Raw genomic sequence first — 11,189 nt, forward strand, 5'->3', positions numbered from 1 at the left:
GTTTCAACATAGTCGACAATAACTGTGATATATATGCTTATCATTAGTACATGTCTAACGTGTAGTTTCAACATAGTCGACAATAACTGTGATATATATGCTTATCATTAGTACATGTCTAATGTGTAGTTTCAACATAGTCGACAATAACTGTGTGCTTATCATTAGTACATGTCTAACGTGTAGTTTCAACATAGTCGACAACAACTGTGATATATATGCTTATCATTAGTACATGTCTAACGTGTAGTTTCAACATAGTCGACAACAACTGTGATATATATGCTTATCATTAGTACATGTCTAACGTGTAGTTTCAACATAGTCGACAATAACTGTGATATATATGCTTATCATTAGTACATGTCTAACATGTAGTTTCAACATAGTCAACAGCAACTGTGATATATATGCTTATCATTAGTACATGTCTAATGTGTAGTTTTAACATAGTCGATAATTAATGTGAGACATGTGCTTTCATTAGTACATGCGTAACGTGTAGTTTCAACATACATAGTCAACAACAACTGTGATATATATGCTTATCATTAGTACATGTCTAATGTGTAGTTTTAACATAGTCGATAATTAATGTGAGACATGTGCTTTCATTAGTACATGCGTAACGTGTAGTTTCAACATACATAGTCAACAACAACTGTGATATATATGCTTATCATTAGTACATGTCTAATGTGTAGTTTTAACATAGTCGATAATTAATGTGAGACATATGCTTTCATTAGTACATGCGTAACGTGTAGTTTCAACATAGTCAACAACAACTGTGATATATATGCTTATCATTAGTACATGTCTAATGTGTAGTTTTAACATAGTCGATAATTAATGTGAGACATGTGCTTTCATTAACGTGTAGTTTCAACATACATAGTCAACACTGACCATGAGATATATGTTTAGCAGTAGTCATGTGTGACGTGTAGTGTCAATATAGTTTAACATTATTGCGATATACCGGTATGTGCTTATTAGTAGTACATGTGTAACATGCAGTTTCAACATAGTCGACAATGACTGCGAGATATGTGCTTATCAGTAATGCTTTTGTAACGTTTAGTTTAATCATAGACGAAACTGCCTGTGAGATATAGTCGACAATTACTGTGAGATATGTGCTTATTAGTAGTACATGTGCAACATGTAGTTTCAACATAGTTGACAATGACTGTGATATATATGCTTATCCATTAGTGCATTTGTAACGTTTAGTTTCATCATAGACGACAATGATTGTAATGTATATAGTCGACAATGACTGCGCGATATAGTCGACAATAAATGCTTATCAGTAGTACGTGTGTAACCTGTAGTTTGAACATAATCGACAATGACTGATATAGATATAGCCGACAGTGACTGTGAGATATAGTCGGCAATGACTGTGAGATATAGTCGACATTGACTGAGACATAGTCGACAATGACTGTGAGATATAGTCGACAATGACTGTGAGATATAGTCGGCAATGACTGTGAGATATAGTCGACAATGACTGTGAGATATAGTCGGCAATGACTGTGAGATATAGTCGACAATGACTGTGAGATATAGTCGACAATGACTGTGAGATATAGTCGACATTGACTGAGACATAGTCGACAATGACTATGAGATATAGTCGACAATGACTGTGAGATATAGTCGACAATGACTGTGAGATATAGTCGACAATGACTGTGAGATATAGTCGACATTGACTGAGACATAGTCGACAATGACTGTGAGATATAGTCGACAATGACTGTGAGATATAGTCGACAATGACTGTGAGATATAGTCGACAATGACTGTGAGATATAATCGACAGTGACTGAAACATAGTCGACAATGACTGTGAGATATAGTCGACAATGACTGTGAGATATAGTCGACAATGACTGTGAGATATAGTCGGCAATGACTGTGAGATATAGCCGACTGAGCGTGAGATATAGTTGACAATGACTGTGATATATAGTCAACAGTGACTGTGAGATATAGTCGACAATGACTGTGAGAAATATATATATATATATATATAGTAGACAATGACTGTGAGATAAATGTGTATTATTAGTACGTATGTAACATGTAGTTTGAACATAGTCGACTGTGACTATGAGATATAGTCGACAATGACTGAGATGTAGCCGACAATGACTGTGAGATATAGTCGACAGTGATTGTGAGATATAGTCGGCAATGACTGAGAGATATAGTCGACAGTGACTGTGAGATATAGTCGACAATGACTGAGAAATAGTAGACAATGATTGTGAGATAAATGTTTATCATTAGTACGCGTGTAACCTGTAGTTTGAACATAGCCGACAATGACTGTGAGATATAGTCGATAGTGACTGTGCGATATAGTCAACAATAACTGTGAGATATAGTCGACAGTGACTGAGTGATATAGTCGACAGTAACTAGGAGATATGGTCTACAATGACTATGAGATATAGTCGACAATGACTGAGATATAGTCGACAGTGACTGTGAGATATAGTCGACAATGACTGTGAGATATAATGGACAATGACTGTGAGGTAAATGTTTATCATTAGTACGTGTGTAACCTATAGTTTGAACATAGCCGGCAATGACTGTGCGATATAGTCGACAATGACTGTGAGATATAGTCGGCAATGACTGTGAGATATAGCCGACTGAGCGTGAGATATAGTTGACAATGACTGTGATATATAGTCAACAGTGACTGTGAGATATAGTCGACAATGACTGTGAGAAATATATATATATATATATATAGTAGACAATGACTGTGAGATAAATGTGTATTATTAGTACGTATGTAACATGTAGTTTGAACATAGTCGACTGTGACTATGAGATATAGTCGACAATGACTGAGATGTAGCCGACAATGACTGTGAGATATAGTCGACAGTGATTGTGAGATATAGTCGGCAATGACTGAGAGATATAGTCGACAGTGACTGTGAGATATAGTCGACAATGACTGAGAAATAGTAGACAATGATTGTGAGATAAATGTTTATCATTAGTACGCGTGTAACCTGTAGTTTGAACATAGCCGACAATGACTGTGAGATATAGTCGATAGTGACTGTGCGATATAGTCAACAATAACTGTGAGATATAGTCGACAGTGACTGAGTGATATAGTCGACAGTAACTAGGAGATATGGTCTACAATGACTATGAGATATAGTCGACAATGACTGAGATATAGTCGACAGTGACTGTGAGATATAGTCGACAATGACTGTGAGATATAATGGACAATGACTGTGAGGTAAATGTTTATCATTAGTACGTGTGTAACCTATAGTTTGAACATAGCCGGCAATGACTGTGCGATATAGTCGACAGTGACTATGAGATATAGTCGACAATGACTGTGAGATATAATGGACAATGACTGTGAGATATAGTCGACAATGCCTGAGATATAGTCGACAATGACTGTGAGATATAGTCGACAATGACTGTGAGAAATAGCCAACAATGACTGTGAGATATAGTCGACAATGCCTGAGATATAGTCGACAATGACTGTGAACTAACTGTTTATCATTAGTACGTGTGTAACGTGTAGTTTCATTATAAATGACAATGACTGTGAAATATAGTCAACAATGACTGTGAGATATAGTTGACAATGACTGCGAGATATGTTCTTATCATTAGTACGTGTGTAACGAGTTGTTATATACTATGACAATAAACTACACAGAACCAGGAATGTTGCCTCATTTAAATAATGTGTAACTACTTTCTTTGAAAAATTCAACCATTTCATTACAGATGTTGGTCATATTGTATTTGTTTCCAAAACATACACCATATACAGACTATATACAACAATATATTATTTTCAAACCTGGAACTTTATTTAGTAATTGGTTTTGTAGGTTATGAAGAAATAGCCATGCCATCTCATTTGTCCATATTACTTTAACAGTATTGTCATCTGTCTGCTACTCGACAATAAAAATCCCCTTATTAGTGATCAGCATGTCAGATGATTGTTTAATGTCGTAACCGCTAAGGCTGACATTACCGACTATGACTCGCAGTACACATTCTAAAGTGTAGACAGTGGCTTGTTATTGAACTCTCAAAGATACTTTAAATGTCTGTTTGTTGTCAGAGTAACCTACTTTTTTCTTTACTGTCACTCGAGTGGAGTGGAAACTGTACCACAATGATAATTGCTTTCCACCGATGTCAATAGTTAACGTTTGTTTTGTTTAATGAAACTACTAGAGCATATTTCTATATTAATATTGGGTGACAAACACATGATAATTCTGACAAGTAGTCTTAGTTAACACCTGCTACATTTTTTTCCATCAGCACAAAGGATCTTTTATATGCAGTTTCCCACATACAGAACAGAATATACCACCACTTTTGATATACCAGTCGTAGGGTACACCTTGGGACGGGTAAAAGCCACTGAAATGCAGCTATAATTTTTCATCCTGTTATGCTATAACACTAAAACAGCAAATACATTTATTCCACAACATATGAATAAAGAATTTAAAAATAGATCTTATTTTCAGTTTCAACTGTGTCCATAAAAAATGAACCGAATGCGGTCTTAGAAAGCGACGCAGGTGCACGATTTGTCTTTCTGAGGGAGCTACCTGCTGGCGGATCTGACACAGCGTTAGATTTAACTTTAACTATTACTGATGGGACAGCAGTCGCAGGTGATGACTATATGCAAGCTGATCCTGGTGTATCATTTACATTTCCTATTCCTTCAGTTGGGGACACTTACAGTCAAATGGAATTTGAAATCCCAATGATGTTCGATGATGTAAGTGATTTAAAATTAAATAAAATGTAACGCAAGAATTAACTATTTATATATAAATGCATGTACATATAGTACGGACATTATAAAAGCCATATTAAGTTAAAAAGTAAAAGTGGTATTTCCACTTCCTAGTCTCTTATAGTTTTGATAGTTTGTCAACTGTAAAAGACTGAAATATCCATAGGAAAATGATTTTTAAAGCAATCTTTGAACAACATTAACAGAAAATACATTTGAATTTCATTAATTCACTGAAAAAGCTCGATGGACAAATGTATAGAACAGTCTTTGTGATCGATCATTTTTCACCTTATTAGGAAGAACATATGGACAAATCATTAGTCAGTCGATGCTAATATTATTTGAATTTGATTTGTTTTAGATGATTACTAATAGAACTATAGTAGTTAAGTTACACTGGGCAAATGCAGTTTTAGTGTGTTCGTACATTTCACTTCGAGCCAGTCGACGTGTCCATTGGCGGTAGGTTCCTGGATTCAGATTACTTCATTTGTTTGAGATACACAACTTTAGATAAAGACTAGTATTTTCAAATGAGTCCTTATTTGAAAATGGTATCATTTTGAACCCAAGACATTGACAGTTGAATAGACAATTAATTAGACAGTAATGTTGTCGTCTCAATTCCCTCTATAATATTTCCTTGATACATGTTGAAACAGATAGAAAACAAATATCCTTCAACAGACCACACATTTCTCAAACGTTTCAAAATAAGTAGCATAAAATTAGAACGAAAACTGGGACATCAAAAATGACCATTGTGTTAATGTTATTTACCGTTAAATATAAGATTGAATAAACAACACATTTCTCAAGCTTTTCAAAATAATTAGCAAAACATTAGGACGAAAACTGGGACATCAAAAATAACCACTGTGTTAATGTTATTTACTGTTAAATAAGAATCAAATTTCGAAAAGCACTGATGTAAATAATGAATAGATCTTAAAACTGATATTTGTGTTTGAATTTTGTGAAACATCTGGATGAGTTTTTACTGAATCTGCAATTAAAGTCAGCGTTCCGTACGTGATTAGGTGTGTCCACTGCAAGTTACCGTTTTGAAAGAAAGACCAAAATCTGACATAGTTATGGTAATAATTAATAAGTGGTGGGAATATATGCTAAAACGCAAGTTTGAATTTATTGTGATACAATGTTATATTATAACATATTTTGTAGTTAATTAATTAAGTAATTGTATTCTGTGAATATTGGATGTTAAGCAAATACATTTCTACTACCTCATGTAAACACTTTTGTAAGAAGTCTCAGAAATTCACACTAAACACCAAACATACATGAATATAACTTAATTATTTGATGCTAACATTTATCTATCAGTGAATTATATAAAGACTATATATTTGTATGGTTTCCTGAATATGTGACCGCTATATTTGGACACTCATAAAACTGTATGCGCTATAATTGTAGCTGCATTCATTTCATAAGAATAACTGTTTGTTAAATACATGTACACTAGATGTGAAACGTCCTGTGCTCAACGTGCTTGCTTACATTACAGCTATATGAACCAGAGGAAACGTTTACAGTGGCAGTGCCAAATCAGCCAACTAAATACAAATTAGGATGGAGTAATTCCGCAATTGTAACGATCACCGATGATGATGGTAAGTGTATTAATATCCGTGCGTAAGCACTTGTGTGCATATGTGTTTGCTGTGATGTATCTATCTATCTATCTATCTATCTATCTATCTATCTATCTATATATATATATGATTGCTGTGATGTATATATATATATTACCCATATGGTCTACAATAAACGGTCGTTAAGTAAAACAAACTTTACTTTTTTTTTTTTCTTCTTTTTTTTTACAATAAACGGTTACATAAATATCGTTTTATCCCACTCTATCGTCATAGCTTGGGCTATAATAATACATTGAACACTGTTATAGTACACGTCTGACGTAACTATAGTTTCTATAGCATCTGCCAGCCTGCGATGGTCGCGACTATGATGTTGACAATCATATTTAACGTTTGTCATAAAGCAGACTTTGTGAATAATAAATAAATTATAACATTCGCGGTGTACCATACGAAATTTATGAAACTCGTTTGAAAATTGATTTATATCCTTCGCTACCGGCACTGCCAAATCTTGACAGGGGGCATTAAATGAATCCAACGACTTCTGACAAGGCTGTGTTTGCCTTGCCTGCAAAAAGGAAGTATTTGAGATAATGCTGAAAGTCCTTGCTGTTAAACCGTTGTTAAACACACCAATGGATAGCGGTTGAAAATGTTACAAAAGGTGCACAACTAATATATATATATGATTGCTGTGATGTACAATGTATATATATATATATTACCCATATGGTCTACAATAAACGGTCGTTAAATAAAACAAACTTTACTTCTTCTTTTTCCACAATAAACGGTTACATAAATAAGACAAGTGATGAATTAGCCTAAAGTCCCCATCTTTCTTTGCAATCAAACCCAAAGGAGTAACTTGTAATATTGGGAAAGGTTTATTAGGAAATGGACCAGCTATCCGCCCAGCTAGCAACACTTTATCAATTTTGTTTTGGAGTATCCCTTGCAATTGTCTTGCACTTAATAAAGCAGTGCAGTCACTAGAAAATCTTGGGCCACTATAATGAGAGCAAAAATCCAAACTTAAAACCATTAATCAGTTCCTGTTTTTCTGCTAAAAAGGGGTAATTGGCTAACTTACGCTCAAGTGCAAAAATTAATAACCAAGACAGTAGAGGCTCCCCTGTGATGCTTTTAACAAACTACCTGGCACGCATGGTGCCGGTACCATAACTGGGATGAGGGACTCCACTGGTGTCGCATATGTGTGCAAACTTGTACTTTGGGTAGAAGATACATTTTCCTTTTGCCCAACATGGTTTTGACTGAAATTGTTCCTCACGAAATCCCCCACTCTCCCCCCGAACTATTCCGAATTCCACTAGCAGACCTGATTATATCACCTAACTGAGATATACCTGAACTGGAAGGACCAGAAAACGTAAAATGAGAGTTCTGATCTCTATGTGTGGAAATATAAAGAATCCATGACTCATTGTCTATCTGTCCCCATGACGAAACTGGGTTCATAGCTTATCCGAGCCTGTATTGTTCGTCATAGTGGACCCAACCTAAGTGACTTGATCTGTCAGCCGCCAAACGTACGTCATGCATATATTTAATTACCTCTGTGGCTTTTCCTGGGCGCATCTCTAAATAATCTGACATGTACACCAAAATTGCGGACGTCCAGCTGTGTATATTTGAAATTGGTCTGCTTGGTGCTTTTTCTATAGTTATGTGACCCTGTCTAACCACTTACTGACCCGGCATTCCCTGATCGGAAGGAAAACTGTTAGATGATTTAAGTAGTATAGGCAAATAAACGTACTCCCCATTCCAAATATTTTCTTTTAGTTTGGATGGCACATGAATGAATATCCACTGGACAGAACACACCGTTAACTGGAATGGTAGAATCGTGCGCATATCCAGTAGAGTGTGAAACCTATCCTACACACTGTTCGGTAGTTACATTGTCATTCAACATAAAACCTGTAGGTGAAACATTTTTTGAAGCGAGGATGAAACATTAATAAATTGAGAAATATTTGTATTACCTAGCTGATTTGTTGTTGGAGCCATCGCAACAACTGGTGGGTCACTATATGTCATTGCATTATTATGACCTTCAGCCTCTTCTAATTGTTGAACCACCCCGCTTGTAGTTGTGGTTGTAGCTTGTTGGGCCGATAAGCTATTAGAACGCTCCTTAGCCGCTGTTCTTTGCTTGGCTGCTGGTACAGGGTGAGTGTTCAACTTTCTTTTCTACCATGTTGCTTGTTCTAAAAAATCCCAGTTTCTTTTTAAATAAGTGTTAATACATATTCTAGCTTCCTTCAAAATGTAATGGACAAAGTATTTAATTTGTCTACTGTTTTACCGTGATTATTTCATGGCAGACAGCCATGAAGTGGCAACTATTTGTCTGAAGTTGACAGGGGAGAGCTGTAGTTTGTAAACATGTGTATCTTGTTGACATTGAAGACTTGTTTGTGGTAATTCTGGCCCATGCAAAAGTAGTGGTTTTTGTGCAAAATGGGTGTACTCCGGCCAGTTTTAGTGGGTGTGTTTGTTTAAACCAATACCCTGAGAGAGCGAGCTGGACAACAGGGGTTATCCTTTTCAGGGTATGTTTCCCCCAGGCAGGCAAAGGTACATATAAAAATCCATGGGCCTGCTGATATTAATAAAAATGTTATAGCCACTAAAGCTATAAAGAAACATATAGCGTAATTAATTGTGGTCTGTGACCTGCTCTCCCTGGAACCTACACAGCAAACCGTACTTACATTAAAACAGTAATTTTGCAATGGCTGCAATAACTGCCAGTATATTCTTCGCTATTATTTGGGGAATATCATGCAAATATATATATATATATATATATATATATATATATATATATATATATATATATAGAAACATTTAGCGTAATTGTATATCTATCTATCTATCTATATATATTAGATGGGAGGCAGATGGGCTAAAGTTCTAAACAAAGACTTCTTCAACCCCTGATATTCAAGACTGTGTGTCCAGCGTGTGGTGTGGCGGTTGGTTGCCGGGACAGGGGGCAATAGAAGAAACAGGCCCATTCCAGTAATTAGAAATGTGAAGTTACATGTAAAATGTTAATTTTAAACGTGTTCTGTAGATCTAAACTTGACCGTTATGTTTAGTTTCTAACGCTGTTTAACTTTGCGTCTTTAAAGCAAGACGTTTTGCTCACTAAAAGTAAATGTACTATTTAAACTTTTATTTTGAAGTTTTGAATTACCGTAATTAAAACAAATTAAAAAGTTGCCTAATCTTGCCGGCGAAATGAGCGGGGTTTTTTCGCCGAAAGTCAGCTCAACTCGACAAGTTATTAACAGTAGGGAGAAGTCGAAGTCGCCGTAATATTCTGGACCTAATCCGATTTCAAAAACGAAATCGCACAATAGACGTCAAGACTCCGACTTGTTTATTGTCGTAGCTCACTTGTCACATTATCGCCGTATGTCGGACAGTGTTTATTCTTTGGCGCCACACTGTATCCTCGAGTAACCTAAACCGGCAGGTTAACGTGGAATAGTTTATACGCACGCGCACTGTGATGCTTTACCTTGTTCAATGTATTATCAAAATAAAAAAACAAATGTTAATACTCATGTCAGTTTCTGTTGTGAAGAGATTAAATACATATCGTAGTCTAGTGTTGGCATTCTTGAGATACGTCATACACCCGTACACCGGGCTATTGTTTCTCAAAGCGCCGCGTGCTCTGACCAGTCAAGCATTGTTAATCCTCGGCAACATTCATTTCAGTAATGCCAGAAAATACAAATTAATACTATAATTTAAACATAACGGCACAGTTACTCTATCAGATAATTAATAATATCACATTTTAAATAAAACATACAGCTGTTTTGTTTTAATTTTATTACCGGAAGTAATATTTTATATGGAAATATTACGATTAGAACTGAGCGTAAAATTCGGAATTTTTCTGATTGAACGCGAAAATTAGTGAAACATTACGAAATGTAGGCCTACTGATAAATGTTCACTTCGCCTAGTTTTATCAAACTTCTCCTACTTTTTCAATTATAGATTAGGGCCTGTGTTTAATTTTAAAACGTTCTACCAGTCATATTTTAAAAATGCGATACCACAAAAACATATCTGAAAAGGTTAAAGTAAGAAATCAAAGGAGGAACACACTGCTATAGACCTTTCCTATAAACATGTCGCCTACAGCGTGTGACGTCATAGAGTGTGAACTCCCAGTCAGTGATTCGAAGGTGTCTTTCAAAGGCAACTTATATTTTTAAGTAAAGTTACAGCGAGGCACAAAAAAGTGTGATTCTGGGAACCCGACTCTACCTAGCAAAATAGGCAGATCCTGTTTTTGGGAAACATATTATTATGTTTGCTCTCGATTTATTTTCACTAATACGTAGGTGAAAATAGTACAAACAAAGTAAACAATTATTATTTAATTCATTCAATTGTCAGAAGTATGATGTTAGCCATGATGCGTTGTGCAAATGCATTTTAACTTGTGCAGAAACACTCGGAATAAGATTACTTATTATTGTGATTATTCTGTTTGTCAGTAAATGTGTCAATGAAAGTATATTCTAACTTTGAACAGGGAGACATATCTCCTCTCAGTCGTTTGATTGTTACCTTTAAACCACAGGCTTTGACTCACTTGCTACTGATTCGGAGATAAAATCATATGACGTCACACACCGTGGCCGCCATCTTTATGAGAAGGG

The 11,189-nt window shown here is 35.5% G+C and overlaps 1 protein-coding gene across 1 annotated transcript in view; it reads left to right on the forward strand.

Annotated features, from left to right (window-relative positions):
• LOC121392136 (FRAS1-related extracellular matrix protein 3-like) overlaps positions 1-11,189 on the forward strand; it is a 36,229-nt gene that overhangs the window by 21,289 nt on the left and 3,751 nt on the right. The window contains exons 7-8 of the mRNA XM_041523494.1: positions 4,563-4,822; positions 6,375-6,480. Coding sequence (XP_041379428.1) covers positions 4,563-4,822; positions 6,375-6,480 — 366 coding nt within the window. The remainder of the gene's footprint in view (positions 1-4,562; positions 4,823-6,374; positions 6,481-11,189) is intronic.

Source organism: Gigantopelta aegis, unplaced genomic scaffold (assembly GCF_016097555.1).
Source record: "Gigantopelta aegis isolate Gae_Host unplaced genomic scaffold, Gae_host_genome ctg3402_pilon_pilon:::debris, whole genome shotgun sequence".
In the NCBI taxonomy this organism is placed as follows: domain Eukaryota; kingdom Metazoa; phylum Mollusca; class Gastropoda; order Neomphalida; family Peltospiridae; genus Gigantopelta; species Gigantopelta aegis.